Raw genomic sequence first — 25,029 nt, forward strand, 5'->3', positions numbered from 1 at the left:
GTATTTGGGCAGATGAGGAATAAAATGTGTTGAGTGACTCATGCAAGACAGACACAGGAGCCATCAGCCTCCACTGTGGCAGACAACACATACTGTACCACACACGCACATATATCCTGATAAACAGAATGGTGCAAAATGTCCCCAGCTTCATTTGTACAACTTTAGCATTTCTGTGGAAAAGATGAGTCACCATCAACTGCGCTCGTCACGTAACTACTGTCACTTAAGCAGATTCACATCATTTCTAAAATAACAATCAAACTCTCTGCTGCCATTTCTATGCAAAGTGAGTGAGGGTACGCCACGTACTTATTATAGAACTGGAACAACACAAAATGGGACTTTTCTTTTTTTTAATTCATAAAGATGAATAACATGGTGCAATTGAATGCAATGGTAGTTCCAGTACAATATGTAATGTACATTTCGGAATATTTTATATAAAAAAATATGTAAGACAATAATTGGCTGGAATGTCAAAGACAAACGTCAGTAAAGGACAACATGTTCTCTTACACAGCTACAACACACCTGCACTACAATACTGCTCAGACCACCTGTGCGGTGATTTTGGCAACGACACAGTAATATACCTTTAGGTATCCTTTTTTTTGTTCCATACCGACAAACACAAAATGAGACAAAAATCAATGTTCGTCATCTGTGTCTTCCTCTTCGTCTTCCTCCTCCTCCGATTCATCTTCATCCTCGTCCTCTTCCTCGTCATCTCTTCTTGTCTGCCGACTGGAGGCTCTTTGTTGCTGTGACAACAAATAAACAGTCACTATGCACTTAGCAGGTAGTCATCGAGCCCAAATGGTGGTTCCGGTTTTCTCCCAAACGTTTCTCTTTCACCCGGGACAACACAGGTACGTGTGTGAACACGCCCCAATATGCATCGAATTCATTAGGTTATATTTGTAGTGTAATACTATAAGAACATAAATATGTCTCGTGTTGAAGGACTGCCAAGTTCATATCATGGCATGAGTATAATCTTAGAACAAGACTTTCTCGGTGTGCGTTGCCAGTTTTCCTCTGGAGTTTCTAGCATGCAAACAGGGGTCTGCAGTCCACTGTTCTAGCTGGGCCGTGCACCCGACTGCTTCTGTGTTTGTTCCTTAGCAGAGATTTCAGATTCCCACTGATAAAAATCAAACCGAAGCATGATCTCGAGTTGTGGCGCAAGATGCATGCTGATGTCGTGCGAACAGCAATCTGCCTCTGCAAGCTGCAATCTTGACATCTCTAGATAAGACTTCTGAACACACCCCGCGAGACCGAAAGACAACAGCTCTTCAAAGATATCAAATGATGATGACGACTAGCTGCCCAGAGATTTTACACAGCAATCCTATTAAAGTCACAAGTAATTGCAGTGCCACGCTTAAGATGCTTGGGGGGGGGGGGAATGCATGATGTTACCGGCATGCGATGGTGTGTGGGGAGATTCAAGCTGAATGACGGCTGAAGTAATGCTGCGTATAGACTTTGGCACAACTGATTCAGACATTAGTTATTTGAGCACCAGTCTCGACTAGTATGAGGAAGACGACTTTGTTCGAAAAAGGAAGAAGGAAAGTTTTTTTTTATTTATTTCGCCATCTCAATGAAACTTACACAACTGCCAAATTCAAAAGATAAAATACCAATGCCATAACAGAAACAGGGATCTTCTGGGGGAAATTCTAATTGTCATATCGGAGCATCTATGCACTGTCTGTATCTTACCTGTAAGGTCCCTGATGTACTCAGGAAGGACCCGGTCCGATCGAGGGAGGCTTTGGAATTAGCTCGCACTATGTCTAAGCGTGACTGGTAGTCAGGGGGGTGCAGCGAGCTCCTGAACACCTGCCAAAGACAGTAGGCGCTATGTTTTTTTTCCAAAGAGAAACAGGAGAATTGAAGCATTGCCTACACACACTTATCAGTAATCTTAGTGTGTCTCACTGAACATAATGCAAGATAATAGCAGAATGTAAAATGGCCCAGCCTTCACATACCGAGTGCACATTGTTAGTTAAGGGATTTAACGCAAATAAAATGTCACAGGAGAAAAAACGCACAACTTGAATAAACCAGCAAATCAACAACTGGCAGTCTTTCTTTAATCGCTCATAAACAAAGCAGTTCAACAGGTATGCCTCTCTGATAAGACAGCAAACTGCCATTTAAACCACACCAGAAATAAATTCCACAAGAACTCTCAATCAGGATTATCTTCATGCCTGTCATTGTGCCTTTTTTCTGATGATTAAATCTCCCATGCTTTGTACTATGAGTCATTGAAAAACAGCCTCATCTGGGTTAGGAGTTTCGCTTCTATATGAATGGAAGGGAGATGATTCAGTGCAAAACACACAGATGAGATGGCAAGGGGTGGAGGGAAAATAGCACAAGGGCAACTGCAGGAGGAACCTTGCTCACTGAATCATTGATCCTTTGTTTTCTCACTACAGGCTTTGTCTCTTAAAATAGTAACAGCGAACGTCTCAAAGCAAACAGTAAACAGAAGAAAGTAGCTCGCTGTGACTCCGAATTGTGAAGTTCGCCGCAGGTTTCTCCAAAGTTACCACATGAGTTAGAGGGTGTGGACTATAGAGTATACATGAGCAATGAGTCGTTGAGTAAAGGCTGCATAAGATCATGATAGCGTGGACCTGTTAAATATAACCATCAGGTTAATCAAGTGCACGGCAGAGGGTGTACATAAAGCACGGTCAGCGTTCATGTCTAGTACATGAGCACATTTAAATATACGTCCTTTTCTGTGTTTGTCTGCGACACATGATGGCAGGTCAATAACTACACCTGAATTCACATCTTCAAACATTTCCTGTGCACAAACACACCAATGCCGGTGAAGCTTAAGCGGAGAGTCAGCCTACCTCCAGGTCCTCCTCCTCATCCACACTTTGAATGCTCTGGTAGGCCAAGGTGTACACCTCCAAGGCCTTGGCATGGAACGACATCTCCACTGTCACAAACTCACCAAAGATTTTCTATAAGGGGGAAACACATGGATAATAATTAAGTACAGAGTAGGCTTCAGCACTATTTAAATAAATCACAATTACATGGTGGCCACAAGACATGAAAAAGAGTTCTGACATGACAAAAAAAAAAATGTCACTTCTTCAGACGTATACAGATAGAAAGCTTAGTGCAGCAGACCTTAATGTCCCGGATCTTCTGCTTCTCAAACTCGTCTATGGTCTCCTCCAGCTGCCTTGTGGTCCGTGTGGCATCCATGGTTGCTCTCTGGAGCTCACTTTCAGCCTAATGGGCGGACAAATTAATATACAACATACTACAAAATATATCAGACCAACACAAGAGGTTATGGCTAAATGTTTTGAGAACAACCATGTATTAACATAGAAATTCAACAGTATTCCTTTATGCTTGTTGATTTACTTCAATTAGAAAATGAATACTTGATACCCAGGCCAATAGCTTTCAACAGCAGAACTGCAGTATCATAGGTTTCACACCTTCAGTTCCAGTCCCACATGTGCCACCTATCTGCATAAGCTCACACGCTAATGTAATCTTTAAAACAGGAAGGGGAAAAACAATAGCTTCTGCAAATTTGACATGTGTATCATGCATGCAATTGAACACCTTAACTACACACATCTGAAAAAGATCTGAGCTATATAAAATAAGCTATTACTTTTGTTTCCCATAAGTGCTGCAGGTTACATTACATTGTAATTGTAATTGTAGGTTGTGTACGTGTAGAACTGGTGTGACACTAGAGGAACTCCAGGGAGTTTCTAGGTTTGTGAGTGAGTTTCAAGTAATTTCCAAGACGTGTTTCACATCTAATAGAGTCATTTCTGTCCATTTGTTCCACCTCCATTTCAATGGAAATGTGTTTTTTTTTTTTTTATCTTTGTAGTCCTACATCACCAGGGATGAGATGCACACATAACATGGGACACACCTGAGACTGAAAGCTTGGTCAAGGAAACATCAAAAATATATGAGCTTTCATGACAACTGATGAGAAGATACTGTAAAGTAAAACCTTTTCGAACGAGACAAGATAAACATTCAAGATGGATCCAAGTTTATTTTTTCTGCTGCAATATTAATCAATATCTATAATTAACCAGGAGTGAAGCTATGCTCAAGATGTTGCCTGCAGCATACAGGTGGTTGTTGTGAGAAAGAAAGTTACTTGTCTGTTTGGTATTAGAGCAAGGATACAATAATCTGCCTGTCTGACGGGTTCCTCTGTCTGGTCCGTTCAAGCTGGGCCATCTGTTTGGCTTCTCTGTCTCTGGCACTCTGAGTCGCCTTCAGATCCTCCTGCATGGATGCACAAGCACACAAAGACAAAGTCGTCATTATGACAATGAACAATGATAGTCAATTATTTACACATTTGTGTCAGGACATAATCAAACAAACATTTGGTATAGCTCAGTGTTTCCAGATCGAGACCTCAAGTACATCCTGTCGTGAGAGTTTTAATAAAAAGATGACTTGGAAAAAGAGGCAATCTTTCGATGGCACTTTGCAACAGCGGGTGACCAGACAACACGAGGCAACGTGACTCATTTTAAAATCTATGGCAACATAGTATGAGAGGTCATATATTCCTTTATGCAGAACATTTCTTTTACAAAATTCTGAGGGGGGAGAAAATGACAAAAGTGCAAAGAAGTGGGAAGTCATCATTAAATCAACACTGACCTCATGTGGCCATGCAGTGGTAATACACACTGACGGTAAAGTTGCCCCTAAGCCCCTATTCTCATCCTTGTAGGCCAGAACACATTACATCTTGAAACATGTGGGCCATTTAAATAAAAAAAAAGCTGCAATAACTTGGATGTAACTGAAACACAAGTAAGAGACGTGATATGGAGAAAGGCCGAGGCAGACAAGGTGAGCAATCTCCCCATCTTTGAGGCATGGTCCATTCTCTGACAACATTCTATCTCACTGGCAGCCGGAGCAGCATTACCTGCGTTTCTGTGTAACTGTGTTTAAAATATTATGTCTCAACAAGGAAGAATAAGACATAAATTACACACGTGTTAATATATCTAGAGACTATTGCCTTACAACCATTCAGAGTAAACTAGTTATGAAACAAAGTTTCTCTTTGAGGGCCCACTGTACTGGAACATGGTTAAAGCTGCCGGTGTCATTTGGCTCACTTTAGAATCAGTGGAGACGTCTACATGGCTGCAGCTCACAGCAACACTTACCCTTTTACGCTTCACTACAGCTCCATAGCTTTTTAATGGCTCTATGACTTTGGCTTCAAGTCTTTCCACCTGTAAGGCAAGTACGTTTCCATCAGGTTCTGTTCTTACCCACCACATTTAGACTGTGAGATGAATATAAAATGATGAATGAAGTCAAAGCAGCGGGAGCTCAAATGCAGCAGTTTTACCTCAGCTTGGCGGTAGTCTTGAATCTTGGCCAGGTGGTCAGCAAACTGCTTCATACCCCTCTTCAGGTGTGGCGTTTCTGTGTCTGCATACACGCCGATTTCCCGAACCAGGACATCTGACTTGTCTCGTAGTCTGGCTGTTTTACGGACATAGGCGGCAAACAGTTGGCACATCTCTCCAAAATGTTTCTCCACATTGGTGATGTTTTCCTGGATCTTTCTGGTCTGGCTGTCCCTGGAGAGAAGAGATTATAATGTGTTTTTCTTGTAGCAGCCCATCGATCACGAAAACATCTTGAGGATGTGTTAGTCCTGTAAAAGCCATTTATTTAGTAATAGCTGGCGTTAGTTTCCGTTATAGCAAATGTCATCTTACAAAAGGTAACGCTTGCATTTGCACGTTATTTTGAGGATTATAAACGGCTTTAACTACCTGTGGCTGACAGAGTCAGAAGTCAATGTTATCATTCACTAACGCTGAAGGCGTCTTGTGTTTAAGACCTAACGTTACTAATGAGTTACTAATAACTTGTTCCTGGTTATATCTGTAAATAATGTAAAGTGTGAAAGCACAAGTTGGCTGAGAGCTAGCTTAACATATGCGGGTTTGTCTAGTTCCCCTACAACTCGCTGGCGTTAAATGAGGAATTCGTTTGACGCAGTGTGTCCCTTACCTCGCTCTTGCGTCGGGTGTACGGCTCATCTTTGCAGAAAGGCAGTAAATTAAATGTTTTCCGGGTTCAGGCAAGCCTATCTGGACGCAGATTTAGCGCGAGCAAGCTAACTATGCTGTGTCTCTCCCAAGCTAGCACGCCAGTCTCCCGTTTCCATGGAGTCCCTGGCGTTTCCGCTTGAGCAGTGGCTTCTGGGAAATTGAGCCGTTTATTTACCTATCTGTCTTTACGCTACACCAGTACGTCAAAGGACGACATTGACATGTTTTTCCTTATTCATCAGATCTTTAATCAACCTGAGTAATTTCTTGGCATATTAAGATTAAACACAGAAAAGATATATAACATAACATAGTAAAGTAATAGATTACACAACCCAACAGTATAAAGCAGCCAAAATGATGCTATATCCACCTTGAAAATGCTGCATATCTTGATCAATCAAAAATCAAATAGTAATATAAACCTTACACCTATATATATATATAAAGGGGCCCTTCTGTATAATCAGTACTTTTGATTGTTTTACTATATTGCTGATAATACTGCACTGTACATCATTTATACAACACTTCTATCCAAAAGTGTCCCTACCTCTCTTTCACTGGCACAGAGCTATGCAAGGGGATGGCTGAGCCATCAAAAGCAATTGGGCTTCAGCGTCCTGCCCAATGGCAGTATAGGTGCTGGAGATTGAACTGCCAACACATCCCTGCCTTCATTTGACAGCCAGCTCTAACTGCTGAGCAGCATATAGGATACTGTACTAGAACTTCAGTCACAGTTTAAATGCAGTACTTGTACTTGTTATTAAGTATTTTTTACAATGTGGTATTGCTAGTTAGCATCTGAATACTCCATCACTTCTATTAAGAAATAACCTTGGTCCTTTGGTCCTCCTATAGGGTTTACTGCTCTCCATACATGCATACTGGTTAGAAAGTTCAGACTGTTTGAAGAAGGAGAAGGGAAAGCTATAGTTCATGATGAGTATTTAAGGTTCAGTCAAAGGCAGTGCAGAACATTTTAAACCTGGATATAGAGGTGGTCAAAATTGGTGCAAGTCTGTATCCTCTGGAAGTTTGTTCCAGTCCACACACTGACTAAATGCTGCTTCTCCATATATGCACGCTGGGAACAGTTAGCAGTCCTCTACTTAATGATATGAGAGGTCATTCAAATACAGTCAGAGGTGTATTTTGGTCAAATGCCATTTTGAGACTTACAGACAAGCAGCAGTATTTTAATTTAAACTATATTCCCTGACATATTGGAAGCCAGTGAAGATACCTGACAACTGGTGTGGTGTGTTTGGTTTTCTTGGCCTTCGTGACTCGAGCAGCAGCATTCTGTATGAGCTGAAGTTGTATGAGAGTTTTTTTTAGGGGAGATCAGAGAAAAGACCATTGCAGCAATCTAACCTGCTGGAAATGAAAGCATGGATTAGTTTCTTCATGTTTTAGTCTTAAATTATCCTCCCAATCAATGTTCAAGCTAAAAACAAATCCTCACAATGACTTAAGGAAGCCGTCTTATAGGCCTTGTAGTAGTAGTAAAAAATAATACATAAACGAAAACAAAGCAGAGAGCCAGAGAAAAAGGTGTCGGCACTAGCAAAGCAAGAAGTAAAGTCTTTTGTTTATCAAGCCAAGAAAGCTTTAAAAGCAATCATGAAATCTGTAATATTGCATCATACCTGTAGAGATATTAACCACAATATCAAACAAGTAATTGGATAATCTCCATGGTTTCTCTCCTTGGCTAGAACATCCCTGCTGGAAAAAAACAACAAATGTTTGGCTGGTTTTTACAGCTTCTATAATTCCACAAATAGACCAAGGTACATTGCCTGCATTGCAACAAAGAGAGACACAAATAGTCCTTTTCAACAACAGCTTGACTGCTTTTGAGCTGGTGCCAAGAGCAGACTTTGTGATCACTGAAATGAATGGAGGCCTCATTGTAATTCCCTCCTCTGTGTTTGGGAATGCATGAATGTCACCAGCTGCTGCGTCTGCTCCTCTGTGGAAAATGTCCAAAAACCTTAATTATCACGCTTAATCATCCATGGGATTGAAGCAGGGGAGATCCCACTGTAACAGATTGGCGATGTAAAACACGGCCATTGCATTGAGCTGTGTGCCTGGAATCCCAAGAGGAGCTGGTTTATACTCTCTGGTACAGCTGATGCTGGTATAGATTCATTTTTCAGTTAAATGCTTCTGATTTAACCTTCCTCTGCTCCGGCTGAGGGGTCATTACATCATTATAAAAAAAAAAATGTGATAATCTAATACAGATAACAAAAAAAAATTTGTGTGATGACGTCCTACATGGCTTCTTGTGTACAGTCAAGTACGCACCTTTAGATTTATGCTGAGTATAGAGTGTTGTAATGAATTTCCTGGAAAGATTGTTCAGGCCGTGTGAGTTTTGATTTAAGCTAAATCAAGCTAAATTTACAAGGTCAACTTTACTGTAATTCAAGACTATACATGTACACAGCAGAATAAAAGTGTGTTTACTCAGCTCAATATGACAAAGAATCACACAGAACATGGATAAAAACATATGAAACAACCGTCAACAACATGCCTACATGTCCAAAACAAATAGAAGCAGTTGTAATGCAAAAATGGCATCGGTTAAAGTGCAAATTTTCTATCCATTACTGTCGGTCTGTGTGGGTGTGTGACTGTTTAGTGCAAGTGTGTGTGTGTGTGCGTGTATGGAGGAGGTTAAATGGAGTTGAAGAGTCGATTACAGAATCTGGCATCGATTGCAGCGGTTACAGATGTTTATGTTTCTACAAGGAGTCAGTGAAAACTTTTCACCTCCAGAATTTTTGTAGGATTTTTCAATACAATACAGTTGCAGTAAGTCAAAGCAGAGTCTCTCAGCTTCTTCAGTGTGATTGCATTACTCAACCACATGGTGGCAATCCGCTTCCATTCGTCACTTTGCCAAAGCTCTCAACAGGAATTTGCACGGTTACAGGTGGATTCTGAGCTGTTTGTGCACATAAAGAGTCCACTGACTCGCTTCTTTCGTCATCATATGTTTACATTATTCAGGACTCCCTGGCAGTAACCCAGGACTAGATCACAATCCCTAAACATTCTACTGTAACAAATATAACAGATGTCTGTCTAGCCGGTGTCCTGCAGGATCTTTCTGTTGAAAGAAGCCCGGGGCTGTCGAGTTATTTGCGTTGGCTGCTGGTAAATGTATTCAGGAGAGGTGGCATCTTTTTCGACTGTGCATCTGACTTTCTTAAAGAACAGATGGTGTTGTTTCCAAACTACCAATTAGCAAGAAGAGGGTAGCAACCACGAGCAGCTCTCCCTGCCTCGTTCATGCTCTCATCTCTCTCTCTCTCGTTCCCTCTGTGCCCTCTTGTTCAGTCTTCTCTCTGTTTCTCTTTCTGCCTGACTCTCCCCCTCTGCAGCCCTCTACTCCACAGTGGCGGTACGACACTGGAGCGACGTGTGGCCTGCTGAACAGATTGGGAGTGACATATGTCAGACGTGGGGGGACTTAGCGGGGCAACCAAGTATGTGTCCCCCAGCGTGCATTTGCCTGTGTGTGTGTGTGTGTGTGTGTGTGTGTGTGTGTGTGTGTTGACTCTTACCCTTCAGGTACGAGTCCTGGTGTGAAGACTCTAGACTTGAGGTTCCCCCCCCTCACAGAGGCTCTCATACAGCTTTAGATTCCCTGTTAATAACAAGAAGGAGTCTGTGGGAGGTGTGTGTGTGTTCAGGGATGTGTGTGTGCTGAGGATTATGAACAGTGTGATATCTTGTTTGCCACTTGGTGCATAAAATTAAATTACAAGCCAAGAGTCAATATCTCATCATGCTGATTTTGGCATACCTCGCTCTCCTTCCTCTAGCGGCTGCATTCCTGTGATTCGGCAGAGGGACACAGCACTGCTCTCTTGGAGAAATTAACCCTGAAACATCCAGTGGGAGATATACTCCTCCTCCACTCTCTGCACTGAAAACTCAGTTTTCAGTGTTGTAACTTTTAGTCCTTAAATTAAGAATTGATTTGTTCTCGGATGCAACTAAACGCTCCCCTGGAGAGTTTGTGAATGAAAAAGCAAAACTCCTGAAAGCTATCATACAGACAATCAACATGCCAGTCTCAAACTTAACATCCAACTAAACTTCATTGAAGCTCAGCCGTCTGCTTTGAATACAATGCACTGGTGTGGGAATCCTGTCTACTGTCATAGCAACATCTCTCCTGATGAAGTCTTTTTGTAGATGAACATCAGTGTGACATCACACATTAACAAGATGTCGCAGGTCCTTTCTCCCTGTGCACAGACAGCCACGATTAGTGGCTCAGAATCACACATTACAGAAATATGAAATTCAGCGACATTCCCCTTTAACTCCAGCAACCTTGAACAAAAGTCCTCCCACTGCAGTTAAGCGGGTGCTTGAAGGGCAAGCCAATGCAGACACGGTCCAGTGCTTTTATTGACCCAATGAAAAACCTCTCCGTGTCCCCAGGGACTTGGAGCTCAGGTTAGGGTCTTTGTTGTCTGCGTTCATTAGTGTCTCCTTCGCCATCTCTATGGCTCTCTCTCTCTCTTTCTTTCTCCATCTCTGTCTCTCTTACTCTCTCTCTCTAACACCTCCTTCTCTAACTCCCTCACTCCCTCGCTGCTGCTCTTTTACCCCCGAGGAGCTGGAGAAGAAAATGTCACCAGATCAAATTAGTGTGAGCCTCCAACACTGCCTGTCTGCCTCTATCTGTCTATTCCACCGAGTGAAAGCATCACTCATGGATGTTTCTAGAAGTTTATTTGTGTCCAAACTTTACCTTCCCCAGGTATGATACTCTATGACTCTTGTAATAAACAATTTTTTCTTAAAGTTGGTTTAAAGTAAACTTCCACTGTATTTTTTTTTTTTTACGGGATAATACTTTTTTTTAGTCTCCCTTAAAAGATGCAAGTAAAGTAACGCATCAATTATCTTGTATTAAGATAAAGGACATAATACGTTTGCAATTACATAATAACAAAGACATTGTCCGAGATTTTATAATAAATGTACGTCTCTCATGCGTTTGCCAGGCAACCTCTCCAAAACAACTTCAAGTTGTCAATGTGTCTTTAGTGTTTTTTTTAATGTCTTTCTGCTAAGCTAACCTTCATCTGCCTCCAGCTTCTCATTTAACAGACAAAGATGAGAATTATATAACTCTCTGCAAGAAAGTCATTAAGCTTATTTCCAAAAAATGTGCTTCTGATTTCATGTCAAATAATTCTTGTATCACTTTCATCATCTCGTTGAACGAGGAAGGCCACACATTGGCATTTTGAAAAAGCCTTAATCTCACACCCGGTCTTTTTTGCAATGTTACCACCACAACATAACTTATTCATAGCGCATTTCATATTCATAGCCTTCTTTACTTCACTGAGACGCAGCGGACATAGTGATTTCTCTCTCGGTCTGGCGTTATTTACCTTAATGCATTTTAGTGGAGTGAGAGGGAGTGTTGCCAGACGTCCATCTTTGCAAACAGATGACTTTGATGCATGTTAACCTTGGCGGCAGTAAAAGGCCTCACCATTATTCCTCTTAAACCGTGTCTATCAGAGTCCATTGGGGAAAAACTGGAGCACTTCCAGGACCGACCGCAAAAGAGCCCTAATTGAAAATGACTTCAGACTATTGAAAGAGAGGAAGAGGCTTGGCGGAGGGCACAATATTGTGTGTATTTATGAGTATTAAGAGGTGGGGAAAATATTGTTTGTGTGGATCATCATGTAAATAAAAATGATCTTCTAGGCTAAATGTAAACCATTTCTGTAGAAAAGAGGAGGCAGAAATGAACAAGAAACAAAATGATCTCGAGTAAGACTGAAAGGAACACACAGAAGTCCATTTCCATGGTGCTTCATCACAGGCAGATGAAAGTGGCCGCTGTCCTTCTGCTATCAATATGCAAATGGGAAAAAATGGCCCTTGAGTGCGGGGAGCAGTTCCCTCAAGTGCATTCATTAGCCACCGTTAGCATAATTGATTCCCAGTCCTGCCATAAAACTGGTCACTCCCTGTGCCTCTCGCTCTGGGGGATGCTCTGGGGACTTCACGGGCTAACTTCAATCATAAATCATTAAAGGACACTAGTAGCCAATGGACTGTGCCGAGGCCCCAGAGACGTGCGAGCAAAAGTAATACTGTCACTGATGTCTAAATCATCGATGTGACATATAAAGGTGCCTACAGGCTGACACATCCTACACTCCACTTCTCTATCCTCATTTCGTAACTCTGTGTCATAAAAATGCTCTGTAATTAAGGCAGCATGGCCCTCAACACCGCATATGTCAGAGATGCAGTTGTTGGATTTGTGCCAGAAACTATTTGAGTAATTGCTTAATATTTGACTTTATGTCATTGTTGTAATATTTTATAAAAACTTGCGAATTAGCTATAAAAGTGATAAGCTTTGATTCTTATTGTTACGACTCTTACAGTTAAAGGTAAAACTGGAAGATGATTTGCTTGTGTGCAACAGCCAAACAGAAAATATGGTCAAACTAATGAATATTCTAAGAGGTGCACCTCAGTCATGAGTTACTTTGGTAATTAAATGAACATCAGGACTGTAGACTGGTTACTGCAGAAGTCATGATAGCTATTACCTTCAGCCGTATTTCTCTCTCCAGCGTCACCATTCAGAGCAGATGTGTGGCTTATTAAGGCTCCTATTCGAGAGAGAGAGAGCGAGAGAGAGCCAGAGTCGGTCTATGTGGTTAAAGATATTCTCTCCATCCAACCTTCCCTCCATCTGTCCTTCCTTCCCTCCATCCCTCCTCTGTACAGTCCAATTAAACTCATCAAGTTGTGCCCCTCAGAGAAGCACAGAGCGAGTGAGAGGGACAGACAGAGAGAGAGAGAGTAGAGAATGAAAGTGGCATGCTCATGATGTATCGCCGCCTCGCAAAATAAAACATATTCATAAAGAATATTCATTACCGCTACCAGCCATCCCACAGATGGCCAGAAAATTGGCTTTGTGTTGAGATGTGGATTCAGGCATGCATATTAATGGCAGACAGATGTAAACGCATATTCATATTCTTTGGTTCCTTTTTTTTCTGACACACACAATGATAATGCATCCACTTAGGAGAGGGGGAAACGGGGCTGCATCCGGGAAGCAATTCACCTCTAATGTGCTGGTGGGTTATTAGCTTTTTGTCCGATTGGCAGTGTGTGTCCCTATTTGTCTCGTGTGCGTGTGTGTGTGTGTGGAGTTGCCCCATGTAGATTTAACTCTCTCTCAAATTCAAGTAGCTTTATTGGCGCGCTGTAACGCTGTACGTGTAACCAAAGCATATTTAAATGTTGAAAAGTATTAAAATAAACTAAAATACAGAAAGTCCAGCAACTTAAAAGTTGGTTGGAATGATACCAACAGGAAACAAAGCAGAACCAACACACAACCAAAAACAATAACACGGTGCAGGTCACTCTCTGTCCCTCAGTTTGTGGCAGGCAGCAACATACAGCAGGCTGCTGCTCACAGCTCTTATAGTCCTGCTCCAGTAGGACTGGTCATTTGTCCTTATGTGAGAGCTGTGGAGCTTTGGTTCTTGAAAAATACATTTTCTTTTTTTGTCACATTTGGTGAGGAGGTGTAGCTCTGTTTCAGGCTCACTTGGGGTTTCTCTATCTATCTATCTATCTATCTATCTATCTATCTATCTATCTACATCAAAATGTTCAACTTTTTATTGCAAAAATATGCATTTATTTTGTTGGTGTGACTCTGCTCATATGATGCTCTGACAGAAATCTGAACTCTGTCTCCGCTGCCTCCATTTGCTAGCCCCGTTGCTTCCACAAGAGGACAGTAGTGTTCTCTTGGCCTATACTCGTTCAAAGCCAGACCACAACACTGCCTTCATAACGTCAACATTGATGGTATGTAAATGATAGTCCTTACAAAGGTTCACACAGTCAGCGCAAAAGAAAGCCTATTTTTTGCATGCAACAGTGAGCATGTGTATCGGTGTGGCCAGGTTTTGTTGACAGCTTGAGATATTTGGAGGGATGGCGAGAAGGATGAATATGACTGTAACTAAAGACACTATTAATACAAGAAATACTCCAGAACAATGGGAAATAATAATCAAACTATTCCACTAACACCTGTGACTCAAGTACTGTAGCCACTGCTCCAATAGCCAACCCTTGGGCTCCCTTATACATATTAGATCTCATCTCCATGTTACAGCCCATATATGTCACTGTGAGAATAGAGGAGGGTTTTAATAGAAATGGCCTCATAAACTCTCAATCGTGTAACAGTGCGCTGCTCAATTGGAGTAAAACCTTCTTTGTGTAAGTGTGTGCCAATATGGAAAATTAAAGCCAGTTAATAAAAAGCAGTGCTAAATCAATGGTAGCCATAAAAGTTACAGGGTGATATTAAAATGTAGGGGGGAGAGGGGGATTGGTGGTGGCATTAACACGCTGGGCCTGAATTATCATGTTAATTTAATATCCAGTCTTCAAATGAAGCAGAAAGCCCAATAAAGGTCAATTAAGCAACTACCCTCCCATTTCCATTTGGAATTTTATGGCCTCATCTAAATCATTGAGCTGGTACCAGGTCCAAGGGGCCCTACTGGCTGCTGGACACCTTTGGGACCCAATGAGTGGACAAGCTTTCAAGATCCGAGTTCACAAAGACAGCTCTGTGATTGTAGCTCCACCATGGCCTTAATAACTATTTTGAATTATAGATGTTATTCTTGCTGCTGCACACAAGAACAATGTTTACACATCCAGGTCCCATTTTATGCCGCCTGAATGCAGCAGTTGGAAGCCAAGTCGTATCCAACATGAACTTTCTACCCCTGTGGGTTCTAAATGTGAGCAGGCTTGTTTCCATCACGTTGTGCTGCAGAGAGCAAGATCATTTCCTACAACTGTGGTATTGTCAAACTTTCTGATTCCTCCAAAAGAAATAGAAATGTGGATCTCATCCTGCTGACGACTAGTAGACAAGAATAGACTACTCGCTCTATCCCCCATCTGCTTATTTATCTATCCGACCTCTTTGTATGTCTTGACATTTAAGCACATTTTTGTTCCCATTTCTGATTTTAGCTAGATGAACTTTTAATAAATGAAACACAAAACCAATGAATTCCATTATTAACTAGAATTATTTAACGCATAGTAAAGCAGCATGTATTGTGGTACAAAAGGGTTTCTTCATCAGATTGCAGTCCTTTCTCGTATATGCACTTGCTGCAAGTGACATAATGTCATTTCCAGTGATCAAGCCTCTGTTCCATTTAAATAATAAGCTGTAACCTGTGTGTTCATCCCTAGTGTTCTGCATTAAATGGCATCTATTTTTTTTATATACGTATGTGGATTGACCTTCCATGGTCCGAAAGGATAGAATTATTGATTAGGCCAACCTCATGACTGGAAAGACTTGCTAGTATATCAAATAACTGACCAAAATAATGACAACTCACCTACCCTCTCCGCTATAATAGGAGTGGTAACTGAAGTTTAATATCGATGTCCTCTGACACTTGGGTGAATAAGCAGTCAAAAGAATGATGAATAATTCCCATGCAAGCACAATATGTATTGACCGCTTATCGACCACCTCAAGCTAGCCTGCTGCATTGCCATGGCTTTATGCAGATCCATAGTCTTATGAATAAATCATACTGAGCCAGTTAGAGCCAGTCTTTCAAGGTTTGCGGTTCATAAACAAAAGAAGAACCTCTGCTGTTGTGTGACCTGAAACACAATACTGCTTTAATTGCCTCTGATGTCTATGACGACACAAGGATAAAGACTCCACGGCACAAATGCACTTCTCATCACAACACCTGACCTCATTATCATTCCAACATCCACAGTGATATCTTGTTTGTATCTATTGCATTTGTTTGAGTTGGTGCACGATGTCCACCACGGACAGGAAATTGGGAGAGAGAGAGGGAGAGACGACATGCAGCACCAGGGCTGCAGGTCAGATTTGAATCCAGGCTGCTAAATTCAATATGCAGAGCATTGATGTAGCAGGAGACAACTATCTGCAGTGTAAAGATATAGTGGAGTAATAAGGTCGCTCTCCTTCTGTGTGTGTTGTAATCTGAGTTTCTCCTCGCTTTGTTTACGTATCCGGGCCGACCTCGCATGCATTCTGTTGTGCTCTACCGTCTAGGTAATGGCCGTAATGTTGAGAGCCATGTGGAGGCAATATATAGATATATGCTCTGAATTTAGTATTGAGCACGTTTAAGTAAATACTTGGATAAATCCGGTAGCCACACTACATATTACCTACCTACTTATTCTATAACTGGGCTGTGTAACCTTGCTCATTACTGTTATCAGAGCAAATTCGGTTTCCATGATATTATAGCTGAAACAAAAGTCAGTTATTGGCAGAAAATGAATCGACAACTATTTTCATAATCGGTAAATCTTTCAAGTCATTTGTTAGACGAAAACTTCTTGTGTGTTGAGAAGATTCACACAAACAAATAAACCCAAACCTGACCTAAACAAGGTTATGAGTTATTGTTTATTAAATGTGTGAAACTCTGAATATGTATCCTCCTGACTGTTGAGTATCAATTCCTTCCTTATTGAAAATTACATTCGATGCTTTACAGCAATCACCATAAATACTCGGGAACAGGACAAAGGTGTTGCAGATGCCTGTCTTGAGTCTGAACCTTTTGGGCAAAACTAAAGTGCAAGCACTGGCTTGTGGCACACATGGCTTGTGCATTTTTAAATACACTTTCAATCTGTGAAGTGCCCACGTACAAAATGCATAATACACAACAGTTCAGCAAAATGCTACAGTGGAAAGTGAGCATCCGTGCTTCGTTCCACATGCTTCGCATCTGGATAGTGTCTGGGTGCATTACATGAGTGAATGGGTTAGTGACCCAGATTCTGTAATGGGATTTTAGGTGTCTAAAAAAAATTGAATTGCTTTTTTTTCCAACTCTGACAGATGTCCCTTTTTGATAATTACACAAATATTAAACCAGGAAGACACTGATATGAAAGACAGACAGAAAAAAAACCCACTATACATATTATGCAGTAGTATGGATTTATTTTTTTTTGAACGATGCCATGGTTTGATGATGTGTTCTTCATCTTGCGTGACACTATGATGAAACATTTATCCCGTGCTTGTGGCTCCTGCCTGAATTCTTAAAATCCTAGAGCAGCCTTGCTCTCTATTTACAGTCGAAATAGATTTGGGCCTTTGTTTATCATAAGAAATAAGATATCAGATATTCCAGCATATGCCCAGAGAACACACGCACAGTCTTTGCTGCCTGAACATGCCTGTGAAGCCATGCTGTGCTGAAGGCAATCTGTCTCCCCCACCCATAACGACCATCTGTCATTAGTGTAGATCAATGGAGATGATAGATGGGGAAGGCTCGCTGTGCTGACAGAAGCACTGAGACAGGAGTCCAGGAACCACCACGGTTATGGTGCGTGGTCCTGACCCAGCTGGCAAAAGCCCTGATGTTAACTTAGCATTCGTGCTGAGGTTCGGTTGACACGACTTTGGACTGTCAAGAAAGCTACAGACTGGGTTTTTGAAAATTCAAAATCAATTCTAGTCAGTTTTCCGAGTGTTGCATATGTTTGGAGGACTCACCCACTTGCCTTTGCTCCTGTGCCAGAAGTGTTATAAAATCGCTTCAAATAATTCATTTCCCTAAGCACTTAGTGGGTTATTCAAAGCATGTCATATGGAGTTGATGTAAAACAAGGCAATGAAACAAGCAGAGAATGGACTGCGCCAAGTCTGCCTCTACTCATCTCAAAGCATGACATCCCAACAAGCAGACCAAACCGGTTTGGATTCATCGAGTGAAATCAAGAGGACTGGACATAATTTGATGAAGCCCATTTCACACTTGCCGAGAGAGAGATGGACGGTCCGAGGCTTGTTAAAATCCCCGGGGTTTTGAACAAGAGCATCGGAGGATTTCCAACACTAGTCATTGTTAACACAGAGGAATAGACAAAGTGAAGGGCTTTTCTCCAATTTTAGACACCAAAATTGAATTCTGAGGTAACAGAGGCTCCGCTGTGGGATATATCCCTCATCTGTATTCGCTCGCCACTCTCCTCCACATAATCTCAAATATGTTCAGTTTCTTTTCTCATCTTTTTACTTTCCCTGTGATCACAACAATGACTTAACAAGAGTTCTTTGTTTGAAATATTTTGAGATGTTGAATTTAAAAAAGAAAGGTGACCTCGACACAAAAACAAAACAAAATACAATCAATACTGTAACAACAAATGCACGCACATAACAATTCTGATTACTTCCCCTCTGGTTGTTCTCATAAGAAAGAGCCATATACAATGACACAAAACCCACACAATGACCTGGATACAGCCTTACTGGTTCACATGTACTGACACGCTCACACACACACACACACTTCCCTCTCTTATACACCCGGGCAGTGGGGATTGCTTCGGAAAAACAGCACCTGCTCCTCCATTTGAAAACTATTTAGGGAGGCATCAAACTCTATCAGGGCAGGTCTGATTGCGGTCGCCTCTTCACAGTCCCCCAATCACTCAGTGAGTCAATTAGCCCCCCGCCCCTTCGCACACACTCACACAGACACACACACACACATATACAATATGCACAACAGACTCCCATTCCCCTCCGTCCGCTGTGGGTTCCGCCAGGGAATGAGAGTCCATCGGTGGCCTCCCGGCAACACCTGAGCCCCCAGCGCCCGGGCCCAGCCCCTCCCTCCACCCACAGTCAGCTAATAGCGGTGCTCCAAGGGCACCCGAACCACAATGGCGTTCAATTCACCCCCATTGTACCCCTTTTACCAAGCCTCATACCAGCGACTCGACTGCTATTTAGCTGATGATAGGAAAAGAAAGAGAGGGTGGAGCAGAGCGAGGGGAAAGTAGGAAATGAGCGACGCAACAACAGGGGTGATGCGTCCGCTCACCTCTCTGATCATTTACTTTGTTCAGCGGAGGTGAATTTGATTGTGCTGTTCCCTGTGCATGTGCTAGGGTCGGTCTTCGTTCTTGCAAGTATTTAGAGTGTGTTTGTGTGCTCGCAGGCGTATTCCTTGTTGCATCCACTTCCACCTGCGCGTTTGTGTCTGGGGCCTACGTTCCGTCGACTCTTTGGGTTCGCGGGCGGCGCTCTCTCACAATCGCTTATTTATTCAGGGCCTTTTGAAATAATCGAGTTGACACATCTGTCAGATGGTGAGAGGAGGAATGCTAAAAGGTCACCGGGCGAGGTACCAGCTGCTCCCGCACCAAACCTTTCCTGCCTCCAAATAGCACAGTCATTACACGACAACAGATGGGACTCCTGCCTTTCATTTCGGCCCCACTCACACACACTCACACACACTCGCACACGCACAAATGGGGCAAGCACCCGCACACATATACACAGAGGTGCAGTCACACCAGACACGTGTCACTGACGAGACAGGCAAACAGGCAGAGACATGCACTGTACACATCTGCAGACACACACATACACACATTTATTCCAACCCTCTGTCACTGTCTCTCTTGCTCTCGCCTTCGCACTCTGTACTGTTTCTCTCCTGGTCTGATTTCCATGTACAAGGTCAGTATCAGTTGTCTACAGGGAACGTAAATCCCTCATACCCAGAGCACGACAAAAGGACAAGCGCAGTCACACTTAGGACAAAATGCGGGTGAGACCTTTGCATTCTCTTTATTTTCATTCAACTTCCTTCATTTCATGTCTGAGCTATTATTTAATGATGGTCATCCAGAAAATATATCATAATATATGTTATATTGATATATAATTCAAACCACGGTATGTATGTGATACAACAAAATCTTAGACAAACTTACATCTTGGACCAGCTTTGTTGGGTGAAAAAAAAAAAATGCCCGGCATTGTGAAACACCCCCAAAAAAGCTGTAGGCCTTGCTCCAAGTCCTACCTTTGATGGAGCTCTGTAGACTCAAGTTTGCTTGAATAGAAAGGCCTTTTCTGATGACTGCATGAACAAATATTTCCTCCCTTAAGCACTGAAGGCATATGGCAACCTCAATCACCGTATAAGAAAACCAAACTAGTGCAGACATGTTGCTTCAAGTACACTTCAAAGATCATTGCTTACCCAATCCAGCTGTCGCTGATTTGTCTGTTCACATCATCAGATCCCATTGAACACTTTTGATATTGTTTGGTCTGCCAACTTCAAGCGAGATACAGGACAGACTCTTTGTTTTGCTTTTCAAAGGGCATGTTGCTCTTAAAGATGTAATCGGTCCGAGCAAATCCTATCCAGTCATTTGTTGTATTTGCCAGCTTGGCTAATGTTCCAGTTAATGAGCTTGAAGGAACTCATGGCCGTGTGGGGAGAAAGCGGGGCAAGGATGCTACAATGCATTAGCTTGCTGTATGCAAATGTATTGAGGCAAAGAGTTAGCAAAGTTGTGCACAAGTCATTAGTAACTAATGGTTGTGCTAAGTCTACTGTACAAAAATAGCACCAAAGCACATTAAGGATATGTCTGTATTGCTTTGCTAGGTCACACACGAGACTGAAACATATTATGTTGAATTCAGTTTTTATATGAAATTTCCACATAATATTGCAAAGTATAGTGTGTATTTTCCCCATACCAATAAGTACACAGGAGAATACAGCAATCAACGATGTGTGGCCAGCTATAAAATGGCCGGCAGGATGCATTAAAAGAGTAATAATGCATAAATCATGTAAATGCACAGTTAGGATATAGCCACTGATTTTTATGGCCCAGTGTATGGGGAACATTATTCAGATGTGTCTCCTACAGCAGGTTGAAGCATTACATTTCTATCTCTGCTCTGTTTGTGCATACCTCGGTGTTGTAAAATATTGAAACCTCTCAAGGTGGACGTTACATCTACTAAGTTGTTAACAGGATCTATTGCATATTTTATCAGTGACATTTATAAGCTTATGCAGAAAATGGAAGTACCAGGTGTACATGAACTACTCTACTCTAAGGCAAGTGGCATCAGCAACATCATTAGGGAAAAAAGAAGGAATTTTATCATTACACCGTATAGTTTTGATATTAATGCTTCGTTACACGAGCCTTTAAACATCCACTCTCTGTCGCCACAAATAAAAATCTCAAACTGGGATGCAAACCCGGTGTCATTTGTGGCTGAATGATATCAAACAAACAGACAATGACAGACAAGCCATAACCCACCATGACACCCAACACCCATGTTATCATCTGCGAGTAACTCTTATCAGTTATTTGTGTCACTGCAAAGTTCATTTGTCACGCCCATATGTGACCCATTAACATAACTGTTAGAAAGAGTCGCGGTGGGGGACTTCACAGCACCCAAATGCCTTCGAGCTCCTGTCTGTCTGTACGCACCAAGCTGCAGATGTCAACATCATGACCATGTGTGTGTGTGTGTGTGTGTGTGTGTGGGAAACGTGATTTGACAGATGATACTTGTGTTGTACGTGCAAGTGTGTGTATGCGCGTGTACTCTGTTTGCTCTGCTGTCGTAATGGGCGGTTGCCAATATTAATAACCATTAATCTTACAGTCCATGTATTAAGAGTCCCATTTCCCTACCTCCTGGGTGTGTGGTGTGTGTGTGTGTGTGTACATTTACATATGTGTACACTGCTGTGATTGATGCCCCCTTCTGCACATCCCCCCCCGCCCAACACCCTCTCAGATTTAGTGCCCTCGAACTGCCTTTGGCCCTGCCCCCCCCGAAGCACAGTAAACATAAAGCAGCCGATTTACTTTATGACTCCTGAGCTCCAGACCTTTAGTAGATTTACTGTGATTTTTATGTATTAGCTGGTACTGGAATGCGGCGGGTGATAATGACTGACAGGCAGCTGGTCATGGAGGGGGAAAAGTGCTTCGCTGGTAGCTTTAATGGAATCAACAGAACAGTAAACGTGTTTCAATTAAAACTTGTTCTTTGTGGGGTTTCGCCACAATGGATGGAGCTATATGGCTGCATTAAAGACTATTTCAAGGATGATGGATTCTTTGAATTAAGGAGTGTAATTGGCTTCACTCGTGCAATTTTGCATCCTTGATGAAAGTGAAGGATAGATTCACGTAACCTATCGAACTCATGTAAATAATTTAGCCCGCTGAACCCTTTCAGACACAGTGTTCCCCTCGTATTGACTTCAAGGTTGAAAAATGAATTGTATCTCACACTGTCTTACAGTATCACATACATACCCTATATTCTCTGTCAGCTCGTTCCAGTTCATTTAAAGTTAGCTACATGTGATGCAACATGTGCTTAATGGTTGCACTTTTCCATCAAATGGAAATATTCTATATGTTGCGTTTTTTTAACCCTAACCCTTTTTTTTTTTTATACATTTCCCCAAAATTCATCCCGATATTATTTGGTATCTTTTGAAAATCTCTACTGAAGTTATGGCTTATATCTGACGAGGCTTCAGTTTGTAATGACTGGTCAGTGTTAAAGGAACACTTTGACATTTTGGGAATATGGTGATTCCTTTTCTTGCTGACATTTGGATTAGGAAATCAATATCTTTCGTGTCTGTGCTTTAAATATCTTGCTGGAGCCAGCAGCCAGTTAGCTTAGCTTAGCATAAAGACTGGAAATGGGGAATAGCTATAGCCTGCCTCTATCGAGTCCTGCCCTTTCCTTATGCTAAGCTAAGTTAACCGGCTACTTGCGTAAGCTACATATTTACCTTACAGCCATGAAAGTGGGATCGATTTTCACATCTAACTCTAAGAAATAACGGTATTTACTAAAAATGTCAAACTATTCCTTCAAAGTGTAAAAAAAACAAAACAGTTTTTGATGGTGTATCTTGCATTTGTACATCCATTTTGAAGCCAGGCAGTGAATTTTCTCTTTGAAATGCTTAGGTACGCTGAGTCTGAGACAGGTTGAGAAAAAGTGCATGAAAATGTTGTTTGCCAGCACTTCACTTCACATAAAACAACTCACGGAGTGCACTGAACAACTAAATAAGACTATCGACGAGTGGAAATTCATGCTGTTATGAGTGTAAATGGGGCAGAAAAAGGAAAGCAATTATTAGGGATGACTTTTACATTGATTTCAAGAAATTGAAGGCGAGCAGTTGAATTGTCACAAATACATAAATATATGTGCCATATAGTGTCTAAGCATAAACGTCTATGATAGAACACCTTCTGTATAACTGTCTCCTGTGACTCCTCAATCTTTTTAAGTGTTTCAAAGATTATTATCTCTCCTCTGCTTTGTTGCATCAGATCAAATCTTTTCTATCCTGATTACTCTTGTGCTTTAGGGGATTCAAACTCACTATTGAGTTCAGGGACGAGTTGTGAGGCCATTAGGACGTAAGGATCTTGTTACCAACCTTTGTCTGATACACTATGACAGCTATTAAGAGCATGGCGCCTTTAGCCATGAGCGTTGATCAGTGCAGTTTAAAGTTTATGTGCTGCAGTCTTCAGCCTGTCACCATTCAACATTCAAAATGTCTTTTGCTGTCAAGTCTGACTACTTTGACTTGTCTCTTGTCAACAGGAGCTTTTTTTCTTTTGTATGCTCTCTGTCGCTCTCTCTTGTGAATCTTTCTCACTATTAATCTGCTGTCCTTTCCTTTCACCCTGTCCTACTCGGAGTCAAGACAGTGGCAATAATCCTCTGTAATAGCAGATGACAGCTCCGCATAACTTCTGACATTAGCTTTTAGCCATCACAGTTTTACAGCCCTTAGTCTTGACGGCAGATTTGTCGGCAGGCAACGGTGGCATTGGCAGTCTCTTTCTCTCTCTCTTTCTCTCTCTCTCTCTCTCTCTCTCTCTCTCTTGCAATGTCTTTGGGACTGGAGCGATCTGGGCCCCCCCATCGCACACTCTTTATTACTGTATGGGCCGTGGTGTTCCATCACTTTATGCTTCTCATCACACAAAAGTACACGCACGCACAGTGACGAGTGCACACATCCGCATTCACACTTGTCCCCACAGGCCCCAGATTGATGGTAGCTCCAGAGTTCAGTCCCATAAAGAGAGGGGAGGAGGAGAGAGAGAAGGCAAATGGACATGCCTGTTCAACAGAAAACTTTACATCTTATGTCCAAAATATACTTTGGATTCTAAAAGTTGTGCCTGAAATTTAAACACGATGTTCACTTGTTGGAGCTCTTTTTAAGCTTTCAGTCAGCTTTCATCAGCGGGTCTTCATTCATCATCATCAAACTATATCCACTGCTGAATGCCATGAGATGTGGTTGCAATGAAAGCTCTAGTAATTGGACCTTGAGTTAGGTTGTTTGCTTATTGTTCTTGCATTTCTGTGCGAAATGTGTGTCACATTAAAAGCTCCCTTTGGAAAAAGAGAAGAGAGAAAAATAAGAGCAATAGATTGCAGATTTTATGAATTGCAAAATGAAATACATTTCTGATTATATTATTACAAATGCTTTGTTCATTGTTAGCTGTTGTGTCGGTTAAGTAGTGTTAAACTACGTATAAGAAGATTAGATTTACAGTAAAAGGAGTTCATTCTTCACTTGGGGCTAAAGGAATCCAACTACTAGATTAACCACTTCATCTAAGCACTTGTCAAATTTGTTTGAAAACAATATTCGCAGATTTGCTGCAAAAGTAGTTTTTTGTTGCTGTGTTGAGAATATTTGGCAAACATATTATTTGTACAACAATCACACTCCGACTCGTTAAATAGACGATGTGTAGCCATAGAAGTGTGAAAGAAGTATGTCTGAGTATCATCAGTCAAATTTTTCAGGAGTGATCGTCAAGAACTTGTATAGTACGTCCAGTGATCCCTGAGGCTGAGTGGTGCATTTAGAGCTGTCAG

General features: G+C 41.7%; 1 protein-coding gene across 1 annotated transcript; it reads right to left on the reverse strand.

Annotated features, from left to right (window-relative positions):
* Positions 1–341: 341 nt before the first annotated feature.
* cibar1 (CBY1 interacting BAR domain containing 1) lies at positions 342–6,231 on the reverse strand. Its single transcript, XM_076106358.1, has 9 exons — positions 6,091–6,231; positions 5,417–5,651; positions 5,229–5,297; positions 4,219–4,320; positions 3,914–3,958; positions 3,178–3,282; positions 2,892–3,005; positions 1,735–1,854; positions 342–764 (listed from the first exon to the last, which is right to left on the reverse strand). Exons 1-9 carry the CDS (start codon positions 6,117–6,119, stop codon positions 651–653), a joined length of 933 nt encoding a protein of 310 aa, XP_075962473.1. The 5' UTR covers positions 6,120–6,231; the 3' UTR covers positions 342–650.
* Between the last annotated feature and the right edge of the window lie 18,798 nt (positions 6,232–25,029).

Source organism: Anarhichas minor, unplaced genomic scaffold, assembly GCF_050575085.1.
Source record: "Anarhichas minor isolate MPS153535 unplaced genomic scaffold, ASM5057508v1 ptg000033l, whole genome shotgun sequence".
Classification (NCBI taxonomy): Eukaryota; Metazoa; Chordata; class Actinopteri; order Perciformes; family Anarhichadidae; genus Anarhichas; species Anarhichas minor.

Bases quoted from the DNA above. Each gene is read 5' to 3' on its own strand.
- cibar1 (XM_076106358.1), bottom strand. From the start codon at position 6,119: ATGAGCCGTACACCCGACGCAAGAGCGAG. The intron at 5,652-6,090 runs GTAAGGGACACA...TCTTCTCTCCAG, and splicing joins ACACCCGACGCAAGAGCGAG to GGACAGCCAGACCAGAAAGA. The intron at 4,321-5,228 runs GTAAGTGTTGCT...GCATCCATGCAG, and splicing joins CTGTAGTGAAGCGTAAAAGG to GAGGATCTGAAGGCGACTCA.